Here is a 16,388-nt window from a genome sequence, read left to right on the forward strand (position 1 = left end):
AAAAAAAAAAGATTGCCAGCTTCGATTTAACCAGAGAGATAATATGTGCCCCCCTTAAAGTGTTATTTTTATCTTCCTCCGAGTTTATTTTCACCATACAAAACTTGTCTTTAGCCAGCTCCAATATAACCCAGGTAGGTAATAAATACTCCATTTAAAATCCATTTTTAAACTTTTTGAATTTGAACTGGATTAGGTTCGACTTGGTTGAACTGATTTTGAATTGAATGAAATTTAGGATTTGAATTTTGAATTTTTTCGAAATGATCCTTTGGAAACCGTCCTTTTTCGTATAATTTTTAGGAAATCATCTTGCAGTTTAATATGGATATAAGAATCTGAAATGGTGTAGAAACAGATATAAGATTTTCACAATAGTGGTGATAAAAGAAAAAACAGCTAAAAATTCTATAGAATCTATAACCTTTATCTTTATAATATCATCTTATTTTTTGAAATCGCCCCTTTGAATTTTTTAAATTTTGAAATTGGAATTGGAACTGATTGGAATTTTTGAATTTTCACTGGATTTGAATTTCCAATTTTAACTTGAATTTTGAAAATAGTAAGAAATCACCCTTTGAAAACCATCCTTTTCCTAATAATCCTTTTCCTTCCACTTTAATACGCATATAGGACTTGCAATGGCCTAGAAATGGGTCTACGAGTTTCACAACAGTGGCGATAAAAAAAAAGAACATGCAATTCTATAGAATCTAGAATTTTTAGGAAATTATCCTTTGTTTCCTCGGTTTATAGTCAAATTTCAACAAGAAGGGTCCTATTCCCCTAAAAATGACGCTATTCAGCTATTAATAAATATTTTACAGTTTAGAATTATAGATATTATCAAATAAACCCTTTAGAAAACATTTCAATCAACTCCACTTTTCAGATTATCGATTATTTCAAATATTCTTCTGGAATTTTTATGACTATTCATAAAAAGTCTCTCATTTGTATCTTTTTCTAATAGGCACAGTAGACAGAATATATAGTATCGACAAAGGATATACTCTCCATTAAAAATAAGTGGTACATATTTAAAACCACACAAAATTCATACTCCGCATTCGCGCACGCGCGATTCTGATGTAAACATCACGAGAAGCCTATGGAAAAACCTGTTTTTTTTTTTGGTCTGACCACTAGCAACTAAACTAAGGTTCTGACGTATGTTCCAAGGGTCAGTACGCACGGTTTCAAATGTGTGTCATGTTTGGAAAAAAAAGACGCTATAGTCTACAGTGCTAATAGGGGAAATTCTAATGAAAGTGATCCCGAACAAAATATTATCTATTAGTAGAATACGTTTTAGTAAAGAATAATTATTATTAACATTTGCTGCTCCCATTAGAATTTAGAACCCAATTTGACTTCCTCTATCCAGGGGTGCATCTCGGTTTCTGGGTTTGGAGGGGGATATAAGGAATGTGGCGACAAAATCGTCCAGTGTGCTGACAAATGCGGACACATAAGCTAAATTAAACTGAAAACACAAGCTAAAGTCTAAGGTGTCGGAGAGCAGCAGTGAAACCTTGGAAATTGGAAGGGGGAAGTCCACATATCCCCCCTTAACTGCACCCCTACCTTTATTCTAAAATGCATTTAAGAATATTGGCTGAAATAAACCTAACTGTGTAAGCAAAGGCAAACAAATTGTGGGAGATGATTTTTGCAAAGCGATCAAAAATATATTTTAATATAAAATGTAAATTTAAAAATATAGTATATCAAAAATGCATAATTTTTTTTTCCGGTATTTTCCTTTATATAAATGACTATTTGGCTTTGGTTCTAACGTAAAAATAGAAACTGATAAATTATTAATCCATATCTTTGTAACAAGCATTGCCAGTTTCTTTTTTCCAAATATGACTCACATAAAAATCAAATCCAAGAATATATATTCTTTACATTGTTTTTCTGGTAATTTTTACTTATACTTGATAATTATGGTTCTTAGTCATTGAAAAAATTTCAACTTATAAATTGTTAACCTATTTCATGTAACTAGCTTGGCTAGTTATATTTTTTTTACCGATCACATACTAACTAATCTCAAAAAGTGCATCCTTTCTTTGGTTATTTTCTTGTATTCGTCACCTATGGACTCGACAGTTTAACTTCTGAGTGGCTCAAATAAAAAAAAAAAAAAAAATTAAAAAATCTATGTCATTGGAACTATACCGGCTTGTTATTTCTCTGTACATAGGAATGAAAACCAGTAATCTGAATCCTTTAAAAAAATTTCCACTATTTGTTATTTACGGATTTGTCAATGTGGTTTTTGAATAGATCCTATTTAAAAAAAGGAAACAACAAGTTTTTAATTTACGTCTTTACAAATAGCTCTTGGTGAAAAATATTTTGGCTGTGACATTGTCACAGAAGGGTGTGAGTCATCTCAGTTTGGTTGCTGTGAAGACCAAATGACAACTGCCAGTGGTCCCAATGGGTATGGCTGTCCTGAGCATTGTGCCACAACTGAATGGGGCTGCTGCGATGACGACAAACATGCTGCTCAAGGTCCAGCTAAAGAAGGCTGCTGCGTTCATACAGAATTTGGTTGTTGTCCTGATAACATTCAACCAGCCCAAGGTGCTAACCTTGAAGGTAAACCGTTTAGATTAGTCTTGTTTTGTAACTTGTATAGTCGTTATTTGAATCCTGTGTATGTAATACTTGAGGATTTGTCTTGGAATGAAGGCGAAATGTATTTGTTATAATTGTGCGAGATCTGTGGAAATCAAGCTGTAAAAATTTTAAATTTTGGAAGATATATCTCACCAGACTGACGTAATATATATATTTTCCCTAAAACGAGTGATTTTGTGACGAGGCAACAGCTGTTAATTTGACCGAAATGACAAGATGCTTGTCCCATTCGGTTTGTAAATTTCAGATCTGTCTGTTCACGGAACCAGAATAATGATAATTCTTAGATTTTTTCTTGCAAAGGATATAAAGTTACTTATACGAAAATTGTAATTCTTCAACAATCCTCAACCAATATTCAAATTATTTTCAGTTTAAAAAAAAACTGCGCAAAAAAAAAAAACGTTTGGTACATGATATAACTGAATCTAAGTTATAGAATGATAGCAATATTTTTGTCCTTCGTTAATATTAATTGAAAAAAAAAAATTTTCCAAAACTAATTTTGGTACTGGTGCATTAGATGGACCTTTACAAGGAAACCAGTCACGAAAAACCCGCCAGAGACGGGTTAATTCAAGAGACCGCTATAGAGTAATGCAATGCATAGCGTGGTTTTCATTGCGTTTACGATATTTAAACTGTTGTTTTCTGGGGTTTAGGGGGGGGGGATTACCTAGGTTAAGGTTAGGTTACGTATTTAATGTATGCTATGCCTTACCCCCACCCCACCCCCTAATGTGCAGATGTATAGCCCAAATTTGTTTCTAAACTATTATATATCCATACTATTTTATTTTATTTCATTAGAATTAACCAAACTTGACTTTTTAGAAAGGCCCATATAATGCACCAGTACCATAATTTTTTCAAAGAAAAGTAAAGAGCTGTATTGAAACTTAAGACAAACAGAAATAATTAGGTAGATGGAATGAGCTCTATCTTAGCTGTAGAAGAGTGTCAAAATTTTCATCTTTTGTCGATACATTAATACTGTAGGAAAGTAAGATACCTCAACTTGCAAAGGGATCGTAAACTTTAAGTGTAAAATTTATTTTTTTCAAAAATGTCTTAGCTCCAAATGCATGAAAAAGAAACTTTTGTCCTTCTTATCAAAAAAGTTGATTTTTTGAAGACAAAAATGAAAGCATAAGGCAGTTATCACAGGTAAATTTCTCGTATAGCTATAAAATATGTTATATGACTGTTCCACACTTTCACTGCTTGTCTTAGAAAATAATAAAAGTCACAGAAAAGTCTTAGAAATTAAGCATACAAATTTCTTTAAAAATGATTTTTCTCCAATTGCTCTATGAAAATAAGAAAAAAACATTCGTTTCCTACTACTAGAAAAAAAATAAAAAAAAAAGGAAAGAAAAAATAAAATAAAAGAAAAAATAGAAACATAAGACAGTTTTAACATTGAAAATTTTCCTTCTGTTGTTCCAAAATTCCATAATTACTCCGGGCTATCGCCATTAGTTTTAAAACCTACAATTCTTTTGGGTATCATGAAAATGAACTACAACTTTCGACAACCAACAGCTTTCTAGTACCAACGGGTGTTCGCCACGATTTTGTCCTACTCTTAATAGGGCTTAGCTCCTACAGTAACTCCCGTATTATTCATCAATTCAAGAATGAATTAGGACATGTGCCGTGCGAACCAATATAGGGGGGAATCCAGTTTTGTACGTAGGGCACTAGTGGTTAGTTCGTTTTATGCGGAACAGGTATCTTTGAATTGTGATAGCGTTGTCGCCTCCTAGCTTCACACAAAGAATGAGAAAAATAGCATTAAAAAAAAACAAATAAAAACAACAATTTTGGGGGTTTTTATACCACAAAGAAGCTTCAATAACGGAACAAAGTCAAAAGTAATCTAGAGTATAATATACAAGCATCTATATTGAAAATAATTGTATGCTTCCCTTCCTAATGCAATCAGATTAAACCAGTTTCTTATTGTTTGATAGTTATTAAATATTTTTTTTGACATTTTAAGTTTTTTTTTTTTTTTTTTTTTTCTTACAAATTAAAAACAATTAAAACAATACAATATGCTGTAAATCTTTCATATGTGTTTGAAGTCAAATAGAAAAAATTGAGTCTTTTTTTTTTTATTTATGAAAGGAACTTTTGATGCGTAGACGAACGTTTGTGTATCCACCGAGTGCTTTTCCGAAAGATATTTGCTAAGGAAACAAAAGTATCCGCTTTTGACCTCTTTTCGCACTAAAAAATCCTAATGTTACCCCTTAATAAACATCAGCTGTAAAATTTACAAAATGAATATCCCATGAAAAAAAGCTGTAGATGAGACTCATCATTTTGTAACATGACCCTTCTACCTGCTAAGGCCATATACGGCCTTAGACTCAAAATACAGTTATATTGCTTTGCAAAGCATGGTTATATTTTATCCGTTGATGACGTCTACAAAACTACAGAAATCAGTAATAATTTAACAATTTTCACAGTTATTGTCTGTCTTTTTCATATGATTCAACTTTTTTCGTGTTTTTCGAGTTTGACCCCTTTACAAAATTACACCTCTCTCCAGAAATCAACATATGCTTTCGTTCCTTCTTGTTTTACCCAAAGAATGTTTCGGAAAAAAAAAATTGGATTTGGAACCTCCTTTCCTATGTCGGTTTGCTTCCAACGCACCCTCCGCTTTAGACTATAAAAATTCTACCTGTATTTCCGAAAAAAAGAAAAACAATACAAGGATCTTTTGGTCACCCAAAAAAAAAAAAAAAAAAAAAATCATTTTGAAACCGAAGCTTTATCTCTACAAAATAGTAATTTTTCTAAAGAATATTTACATTTTTTTCCTCCCCATTACCCATCGGTGACATCTAAAAAATTGCTGGATGTCTTCCTCCGAATATATCTTCTTTTCAAATAAAATGTTTCATCAATTAAATGAGACAAAGTTTCAAGAAGATGTTACGACAGTTGTACAAGTTGCTTAATTGATTAAATCAGGTTATTTATAGATCCAATACTTACATTTCCAGCATCGGTATGACGTCATCTTTGAATATTGTCGTAGATTAAAGATTTTTTTGGTGGCTAATTAATGTGTTTGTTCCAAGAGTTATCTTCCTTTTTTTGCTTTTGGCTTTCCAAACAGTTCGTAGTAACGAACTGTAAGTAAGGAGCGACCCGGCTCAATGGTAACCGAAACTCTAAAAAACGGAATTTTGATACCAAAAGATACATCGAAAGAATCAAATTTTAATTCTGATTTCAAATATATAAGTTTCATCAAGTTTACTCTTTCCCATCAAAAGTTAGGAACCTGAGAAAATTTGGCTGATTTTCAAAAAAAGGAGGCAAGACCCCTTAAAAGTTATAAAACCTTAATAAAATTCAAACCATCATATTCAGCTTATCAGAGAACCCTACTGTAGAGGTTTCAAGCTTCTATGTACAAAAATGTGGAATTTTCCATTTTTTACCAGAAGAAAGATCACGGATGCGTGTTTTTTTTTTTTTTTTTTTTTTTTTTTTTTTTTTTCAGGGGTAATAGTATTGACCCAGTGGTCCTAGAATATCGTAGGATGGCTCATTGGAAAGGAAATTAAAATTTAAATTGCCCTTTTTAATTGAAAAAAAAAGTGGAGGGCAACTAGGCCCCCTCCCACGCTCATTTTTTTCCCAGAGTCACCCAATTAAAATTTTTGAGATAGCCATTTTGTTCAGCATAGTCGAAAATCTAATAATTATGTTTCTCAGGTTGAGTTAATCCCCCACAGTCCTCGGGGGAAGGGCTGAAAGTTATAAACTTTACCCATTGTTTACATATAGTATTGGTTAATGGGAAGTATACAGACGTTTTCAGGAAGGATTTTTTTCTGGTTGGGGGGGGGAGGGGCTGGAGGAAGGAGTTACTCGGGAGAATCTTTCCGTGGAGGATGTTTACTTGAGGTAAGGGACATTTCTATGAAGGGGGCGCCGGATTTCCCAGCATTATTTAAAAAACGATCAGAAATTAAATTGAAAAAAAAAAGTTTTTTCAACTGAAAGTAAGAAGCAATATTAGAACTTGAAACGAAAAGAAATTATTACGTATATGAGGGGGTTCGCCCCCAAGTCAATACCTCGCTCTTTACGCTACAGTTTTTTTTTTAGTGCTTTCAAAAGAGCTATCTATTCTAATTAAACGGCCTTAAACGGTAAATTAAACGGTGATTCAGGGGTTTGTGATTTAAACAAAATTTTAACTTTAGCGTAAAGAGCGTGGTAATGACTAAGGGGGAGAACCCCCTTATATACATAATAAAAAAAAAATAAAAAAAAAACAAGCGATATGGCTCAATAGTAATCGAAACCTTTAAAAACGGAATTTTGATGTCAATAAATGTATCAAAAGAATGGGCTTATAATGCTTAATTCGTAAGTTACGTCAGAACAAAATTTCGAAAAAGCCAATTAACCAAAAAAAGAAAATTAATATGCAAATTTTGTTTTTATTATTCATGTACAGTGAGGCAAAATCAAAGCTGCATTAATTCAAAAACGTTCAGAAATTAAATAAAAAAACAAGTTTTTTTAACTGAAAGTAAGGAGCTACATTAAAACTTAAAACGAACAGAAATTATTCCGTATATGAAAGGGGCTGTTCCCTCCTCAACGCCTCGCTCTTTACGCTAAAGTTTTTTATTGTTTTAAAAAATAAAGTTGTGAGACAGAGTCAGCCTTTAGCGTAAAGAGCGAGGCGTTGAGGAGGGGACAGGCCCTTCCATATACGGAATAATTTATGTTCGTGTTAGGTTTTAATGTCGCTCCTTACTTTCAGTTAAAAAAACTTGTTTTTTTTAGTTAATATTTATTAGGATTTTTTGTAACAGAAGTATTTTATATAGTCATTGATGCAATGCTTTGCATCAATCATAGTGGTTGATGCTACATTGATGAATATGCAGTGCTTGTAGCTTTTAGAAAGAACGTATAATCATAATAAGGTTTAAAATGGAGGTTTGAGGGAGGGGTAAATTCATCTGATTTATTGGAGGGAGATTTATATAGGTGGCGTGGAGGCCCTTGCTTGATACTTGCCAGATTTGACTAAAATTATTATGATATGTCATTGAAGTTTTTTTCATAAGGTTATGATTGCTCATTGCTGAAATTATTCCCCTTTTATTTTATATTTTATTCGCTTTACATTTAATCAAGGCTTAGACTCAATTTACAAAACGTTCGATCCATTTGGTTATAATCCATTTAAAAACTTTGTTTATTTGCATTAGCAGATTTTTTTATTATGATTTTTTTTTTATTTGAATTAATTTTCTTTATTTAAAAGTGGGAAGCCGCCGTCAAGCCGATCTATACAAAATATACAAATTTATTCTGTAACGTGGCATTAGTAAATAAATATATTTCCTAGTTTAGGAGGTCACCATTTTTTAAATTTGCAGGGGAAGTCTTCCCAGCTAATCTCAGGAGTGATTTCTCTTTAACCATCCTCCCCTTTTGTATGCATGACCTAAGGTTTTAACTCTGCCGGGAAGGAGGGAGGGACAAAATATATTTTTCAAAACTAGGGAGGGGGGCAATTTTTTTTTTCCAATGAAAATGCCAAAAAAGGGTCATTTTCTAATGAAAACACCAGGAATTACATTTTTAGCATTATAGAAGGGGGGGGGGGGCAAATTAACGTAAGATTCAAGGTACAACGATCAGGTAAAATGTTTTTTCTCATTGACTAATTTGATCAGTGTAGTGAACATTTATGTGTTGTTTTAAGCATTAAAATATACAACAAAATAAGATCATAATTATTTATATGTATTTTATCTGTGTTTTATCCTAGGAAATTGGTCAAACCACAAAAAAAAAATACATTTTTAGTGACTGTTTTATCTGTGTAGGCAGAAAAATGGGTTGTGAAGCAAATCAATTTTGGTGGATAGTCCGGTTTTTGCCGGCTTGAGACAAAGTAAGTATAAATAGTCCAAGGAGAATTTGTTTCTGGCAGTCTGGCGTATTCGCAATAAGGAACTTCCCCGTGCCTACTAAAGTATATAAATAATTACAGGAAAATAAGAATTATTATCTATGTGCATTTTAATATCAGTTCATACCTAAGAAAATCAAAAACCTCAAAGAAAACCTATACGAGTCTTTATGATTTTAGGATGTGGCTGTCCTTGTGGCTGTGTTTGACTAAAAAAAAAAATCAAAAACCTCAAAGAAAACCTATACAAGTCTTTATGATTTTAGGATGTGGCTGTGTTTGTGGCTGTGTTTGATTAAAAAAATCAAAAACCTCAAAGAAAACCAATACAAGTCTTTATGATTCTAGGATGTGGCTGTGTTTGTGGCTGTGTTTGATTTAAAAAAATCAAAAACCTCAAAGAAAACCTATACAAGTCTTTATGATTTTAGGATGTGGCTGTGTTTGTGGCTGTGTTTGGTTAAAAAAATCAAAACCTCAAAGAAAACCTATACAAGTCTTTATGATTTTAGGATGTGGCTGTGTTTTTGGCTGTTTTTGATTAAAAAAAATAAAAAACCTCAAAGAAAACCTATACAAGTCTTTATGATTTTAGGATGTGTCTGTGTTTGTGGCTGTGTTTGGTTAAAAAAATCAAAACCTCAAAGAAAACCTATACAAGTCTTTATGATTCTAGGTTGTGGCGGTTTTTGTGGCTGTGTTTGATTTAAAAAAATAAAAAAACTCAAAGAAAACCTATACAAGTCTTTATGATTTTAGGATGTGGCTGTGTTTGTGGCTGTGTTTGTTTAAAAAAATAAAAACCTCAAATAAAAACTATACAAGTCTTTATGATTTTAGGATGTGGCTGTGTTTGTGGCTGTGTTTGATTAAAAAAATCAAAAACCTCAAAGAAAACCTATACAAGTCTTTATGATTATAGGATGTGGCTGTGTTTGTGGCTGTGTTTGATTTAAAAAAATCAAAAACCTCAAAGAAAACCTATACAAGTCTTTATGATTTTAGGATGTGGCTGTGTTTGTGGCTGTGTTTGATTAAAAAAATCAAAACCTCAAAGAAAACCTATACAAGTCTTTATGATTTTAGGATGTGGCTGTTTTTGTGGCTGTGTTTGATTAAAAAAAAAAAAAAAACTCAAATAAAACCTATACAAGTCTTTATGATTTTATGATGTGGCTGTGTTTGTGGCTGTGTTTGTTTAAAAAAATAAAAACCTCAAAGAAACCCTATACAAGTCTTTATGATTCTAGGATGTGGCTGTGTTTGTGGCTGTGTTTGATTAAAAAAAATCAAAAAACTCAAAGAAAACCTATACAAGTCTTTATGATTTTAGGATGTGGCTGTGTTTGTGGCTGTGTTTGTTTAAAAAAATCAAAAACTCAAAGAAAACCTATACAAGTCTTTATGATTTTAGGATGTGGCTGTTTTTGTGGCTGTGTTTCATTAAAAAAAAATCAAAAACCTCAAAGAAAACCTATACAAGTCTTTATGATTTTAGGATGTGGCTGTGTTTGTGGCTGTGTTTGATTAAAAAAATCAAAAACCTCAAAGAAAACCTATACAAGTGTTTATGATTTTAGGATGTGGCTGTGTTTGTGGCTGTGTTTGGTTAAAAAAATCAAAAACTCAAAGAAAACCTATACAAGTCTTTATGATTATAGGATGTGGCTGTGTTTGTGGCTGTGTTTGATTAAAAAAAATCAAAAACCTCAAAGAAAACCTATACAAGTCTTTATGATTTTAGGATGTGGCTGTGTTTGTGGCTGTGTTTGTTTAAAAAAATAAAAACCTCAAAGAAAACCTATACAAGTCTTTATGATTTTAGGATGTGGCTGTTTTTGTGGCTGTGTTTCATTAAAAAAAAATCAAAAACCTCAAAGAAAACCTATACAAGTCTTTATGATATTAGGATGTGGCTGTGTTTGATTAAAACAATCAAAAACCTCAAAGAAAACCTATACAAGTCTTTATGATTTTAGGATGTGGCTGTGTTTGTGGCTGTGTTTGATAAAAAAAAAATCCAAAACCTTAAAGAAAACCTATACAAGTCTTTATGATTTTAGGATGTGGCTGTGTTTGTGGCTGTGTTTGATTAAAAAAATCAAAAACCTCAAAGAAAATCTATACAAGTCTTTAAGATTTTAGGATATGATTGTAATGATTTTCATTACAGAAAAGATATGTCAATGTAATTCTGTGCGATGCTTATACAGGTTGTGAAATCCACAATATCCACATTACAACTACCGTTCATTGACGAGTGTTGCTTTTGTTTAATCTGCAAATTTATTTAATTGGTTTTTCAGCACACAGAGTGATAGAAACTTACGGGCATCGCTAAAAAAAAAATCAAAAACCTCAAAGAAAACCTATACAAGTCTTTATGATTTTAGGATGTGGCTGTGAATATACACAATTTGGATGTTGTCCAAAAACCTCAAAGAAAATCAAAAACCTCAAAGAAAACCTATACAAGTCTTTATGATTTTAGGATGTGGCTGTGAATATACACAATTTGGATGTTGTCCAGATAAGCAGACTGCAGCTCGTGGGATAGAGAATGAAGGCTGTGGATGTCGTACCACTGTTCATGGCTGCTGTCCTGATGATTATACACCTGCAGCTGGACCTAATTACAGTGGCTGTCCCTGCAATACATTTGAGTTTGGTTGTTGTAGTGATGGTATCCGACCGGCTAAGGTATGTGAAGCCAGACAAACTTAAAGAGAAAGAGGAGAGAGGGGGAGGGAGAGAGTCATTAAGTCTGAAGAGGATATCTTAATTCTAAGCATTGGTGTTGCCTCGAATATGCACGTAGTTAGAAACCACGTATGGAAACCTCTACTACGAAATAACGAGTAAATTGAAGCGTTAACACCTCATTGTCCTACAAAGTAAGACAATAGTGACCGATTTCAAAGTGGTTTTATTCAAATTTCATCGATTCTGTGTTTAGATGAATGCCAAAATGGTCTAGATAAACAATTTCTTTTAGAAATATAAATTGCCACATAATGAGCCATTCCTTAGCTCAACCCCCCCCCCCCAATAAAAAAAGATGGATCCCTTTCGAAATGGTATCTTTCTATGCATCACTATCTAGAATGTCTAGAACCAAATATTTAGAGATGGACCTAATATATAGAGCCAAAATGAACATTCGATAGTATATTTGTAGAATAAAAAAGAAGAGAAAAAAGGACAAAATGGATTAAACGTCTTAATTTAAATCTCATTTTTTATGTTTGTTTTATTTATTACTTGAAAACAATATTATTTCTAAGCAAAGGAACGACCAATTTGACTTCCAAACAGCCTCAAATTAAACAGTAGAGCCTACTGGCGACCATACCCCATACCTCTTGGAATTTACATTGACAAAAGGGGTAATTAAGTAGGGTAGAAAAAGAAAGAAATTTGCTACCCTCCTATACTAAATATAGGAGTTTTTAAGAAATTTAATCGTATTAAATTTCTAGAAAAGACCAAAGAACGGCCATTTATGAGGGAAAAAAACGAAAAAGAAAAATATGTACGAAAATTAAGGGTGGGGAAGGGAAGGGGGAAAGAAGGGAAAGTGAGGGGATGTGAGGGAAAGAAGGGTTTCAAGGCTGATGTGTCGATGTTACTGATCGATGTGTTTGAGAAGAAAATTGGCCATATTTGACTCGGCCAATTACGGACAGTCACGTGAAAATGAGCGTTATGTGCTGGAAAACTGAGTATTAATGTTTATTGAACTTGAGCAACATGCTCATGCTCAATTTTTCATCTTATGAGCATGAGCAACATGCTCATAAGATGAAAAATCCAAATTGCCATTTCTACGAAGTTTAAAAGAAATTTGTTGAACCAAATCTAAACTTCTTATTCAGCTGAGTTAGAATTGCAACAATTCGCAAAGCTAGCGTTATATAATAAGGAATCTAATTTAAGCTTGTTTTCCAAGACTATAACAACTAAATTCTATATGATTAAATCTCTAGTCTCTTAAAATTCTCTATGTACAACATTTCAAATTTCTCAGAAATAGTACTTGAAAAATTTGCTCTTAATTTATATATATATATATATATATATATATATATATATATATATATATATATATATATATATATATATATATATATATATATATATATATATATATATATTTATATCTGAGTATATCTCTCATGTGTGTTTTTCGCATTGTTTTGAAGTGTATCATTTTGAAGCTAGAGGACGACCAATTTTACTAATACATGACATCGAAACAGCCAGCAGAACCTAAGGGCAACCATGCCCCATGCTTTATAGACTTTATAAGGCACTTGACCAAGAAGACAGTTTAAAAAGTCTTGAAAAAAAAAGTCATTTCAACGGATATTTTTTTCTAAAGAAAACTCATGCTAAATCTAAAAAAAGCAAAGAGCAAGAAAACGATCAGAAAATAATTATGTATATGAAAGGGGTTGCCTCCTCCTCAAGAACTCATTTTTTTTTACGCTAGAGTTTTTTTTTATACAATTTTAAAACACAGCTTCTTATTCTAATTAAACGGCCATTGTGTTTCAGGAATCGTGTTTTAAAGAATTAAGACAAAGAGTCAAAACTTTAGCGTAAAGAGCAAGGTCTTGTGTAAGGGGCTACTACCTTCATATACGTAATAATTTCTGGTCGTTTTAAGTTTTGATGTTGCCCCTCACTTTCATTGAAAAAACTTGTTTTTTAAAATTTAATATCTGATTTTTTATATAATACTGGGAAATCCAGCTCTCTCTCCGTGAAAAATTCCGGTACTTGTGTATTATGTGCCACTCACTCAAGCTTACGATGTCTAAAACTCGAGAACAAACCGGTTTCTTCGTCACCTTAAGAATAAATTTGGGCTATATATTTGCACATTAGGGGGGCGGGTAGAGTATAGCACGTCTGGATGCAAAATGTGTTAGGTACAATTATTCTACATATTATGAAGTAAGAATTGTTTTCTGACTTCAAACTGTCCAGATACTTTAGCACCCCCCCCCCTTCATGCGCAAATGTATAGCCCAAGTTATATATTTCCCATCTGTTCTATCACTTGTCTCTGTCTTGTCTCACGCTAAGCCGAAAGAAAATAACGAAGAAACCGGGTTGTTCTCAAGTTTTACACAGTGTAAACTTCAGTGAGTCGCGTAATACACAACTACCAAAATTCCTTCCCCCTATGGGCAATAAAAAGAAACTCAAATAAAATTCTCAAATTTGGGGTGGTATTTTCTGCAAGGAGGCGGTATTTTCCGCGAGGGGAGTATTTTCTGGGGGTATTTTATGTGGGGGGAGGGTTGTTTTCCGGGAGGAGGGTATTCTCCATGGGGAGTATTTTCCGGCGGGTATTTTTGGCGGGGGGGGGGGGTATTTTCTACCGGGGATATTTTCTAGGGTATATTTTCCGGGAGGCGGAAACGCCGGCCACCCCGAGAACCAATATACGTTCCTGATCTGTGTATTCAAAGAGAAAAGCAAAATGGGTAACATAAACTAACAAAATAAGGGCAAACGTTTATTGAGCAACAGCAACCGACATTTATCATTTATAATTCAAATTACCATTTCTGGGCAACCTAATAGAAATTTATTTGGACAAGTTTAACGCTGTTATTTAGTCGAGTGATAATTGCAACAATGTCAAATCAAGGCTGTAAATTCAAGAGCAAAGTTGTCAGCTGTAAGAAGTTGTATTGCCGAGAGCTAGCGCTGCAAAATAAGAAATATAATTTGTGCCTGTTTTTCCAAAACTAACTAGAAAATTCTGTTTGGTGTAAACTCTTTTCTCTTAATATTTCCCTTTGGGTATCCTTTCCAAATTTCTCTGAAATAATACGTAAAAGTTTCTATTCTTGATTAATGCTGGAGAAGTTTTGGTTTGAAACACACAATAAAACCCTTGGAAAAAGTTGCTAGCCGGAAGTAACTGATCTTTTCATAAGAAGTTCCACGTTTTCAAAACTTCTTCAGCAGTGACTCTAGCCTGTGTTTTAAAAAACAAAGTATTTATAGATCATATTCATCAGTATACGCATACTGACCAATATCTTTATTAAAATTGATTTATATGTATATATATATATATAATCAAATATATACATATATACCAATATCTCTATTAAAATTAATTTATATATATATAATCATATATATGTATTTGTTTTGCCTAATGACGACTCTGATCGGTACCAAACTAGGTCCACAGGAAGCAAGGGCGGATCCAGGATTTTTTTTCGGGGGGGGGGGGGGTTACTAATTTTTGACTTTTTCAGGGGGTGTTTTATTAATTTTTGACTCAGTTTTCGACTAATTTTACTGATTTTTACCTAGGTTTTACTAATTTTCGGCTCGGTCAAAAATTTTTTTTTTTTTGGGGGGGGGGGGTTCAAACCGGGTAACCCCCCCCCCCCCTGGATACGGCCTTGACAGGAAGCAATTTCTCATACTTCTTAGCCGCAGACTGCCATCTCGCTTTCATAAAAGGGTAACTATCCCACAGTTGCCATTGATTTCGTATTTAAAAATTATTTTCTTTAACCTTTATCCTACCCTGCTATGATAACTCAACCTCCCAAAACATGAAAAAAAAAATTCAAATAAATAAAGTATAAAAATAAATGCCCTAGAATATTCTCCGCTACCTATTCTGCCCATGTTTTGGAATGTCGGTATAATATTCGAAAAATTCTTCGTTTCTCCATTATTTCATTTGTCATATTTTATGACATTATTTTATTATGTCATATATTTGTCATATTCATGCATACTCCTGCAATTTACCCGTGCCCCAGCCATTTAAACATTTGTCTCTCAATTACTTGGACTATCTGTCTTGGCTTTTCTCTGTCTACAATTAGCCATGTCTTGATGCAACCTGCAAAATACTTGATAACTTCAATTCAAAATCAACAGCTGCTCAATATTACATGTAAGTAAATTCTCCGCGGGAGAAATGGGGTAAATTTTCCACGGAGGAATTCTTGCAGGAGAAACATCTTTGGGGAGAATTCTCCCCGCGGGGTATTTTCCGCAGGGGAAGTTTTGGGAGTGGATTTTGGGGGGAATTCTCCGGGGAGAATAAGACTAGCAATAGACTAAGGAGTTCTGAATAATAGCTTGTTAATGTCTTAAAATTTACGCAAATAATTTCTTAAGTTTGTCAAAAAAATTTGACTTCTATCATCATTATTGAGAAAAGACTTCTTCGTTATTTTCCCTTGTCTTATTTAAAGTATCATGACCGTTTTACTATATTTTTGTTTTGCTTCATCCTTAAATTTAGGGGCCAAATATGGAAGGTTGTGGGTGCAAAGAAAGTGAATTTGGTTGTTGTGGAGACCAACGTACCCCAGCAATGGGCCCTAATCAAGAAAGTTGTGATTGTGTATCAAGTCGATTTGGCTGTTGCGTCGACGGTGTCTCAGAAGCTCAAGGAGAGAACTTTGAGCAATGCAAGGAAAAGCCAATTATTCCCGGCGGTAAGTTTTTTTGTATTTGGTTCAATCCAATTTTATTTCTGAGCTATTACTTTCTCCCAGAAGGATATAAAGCCGTAAACACTCACTAACTTTTTCGTATTTTTTTAGTCAAATTGTCCGTGGCATCGAACTATAAAAACCTTGCTCAATAATAACCGAAACTCTAAAAAACGGAATTTTGACACCAATAGCTATATCAAAAGAATCGGTTTATGTTGCTGTTTCAAATGTATAAGATTCATTAAGTTTAGTCTTACCCATTTAAGACT

At 33.1% G+C, this 16,388-nt stretch overlaps 1 protein-coding gene across 1 annotated transcript in view; it reads left to right on the forward strand.

The window, feature by feature from the left end:
- Positions 1 to 16,388, forward strand: part of Ppn (proteoglycan-like sulfated glycoprotein papilin) — a 264,027-nt gene that overhangs the window by 77,355 nt on the left and 170,284 nt on the right. Inside the window, exons 18-20 of the mRNA XM_089091753.1 lie at positions 2,353 to 2,616; positions 11,121 to 11,329; positions 15,924 to 16,119. Of these exons, the coding sequence (XP_088947879.1) occupies positions 2,353 to 2,616; positions 11,121 to 11,329; positions 15,924 to 16,119 (669 nt within the window). The remainder of the gene's footprint in view (positions 1 to 2,352; positions 2,617 to 11,120; positions 11,330 to 15,923; positions 16,120 to 16,388) is intronic.

The sequence above is a fragment of the Artemia sp. Qi Xiang Cuo genome, chromosome 7 (genome assembly GCF_049724085.1).
Source record: "Artemia sp. Qi Xiang Cuo chromosome 7, ASM4972408v1, whole genome shotgun sequence".
In the NCBI taxonomy this organism is placed as follows: domain Eukaryota; kingdom Metazoa; phylum Arthropoda; class Branchiopoda; order Anostraca; family Artemiidae; genus Artemia; species Artemia sp. Qi Xiang Cuo.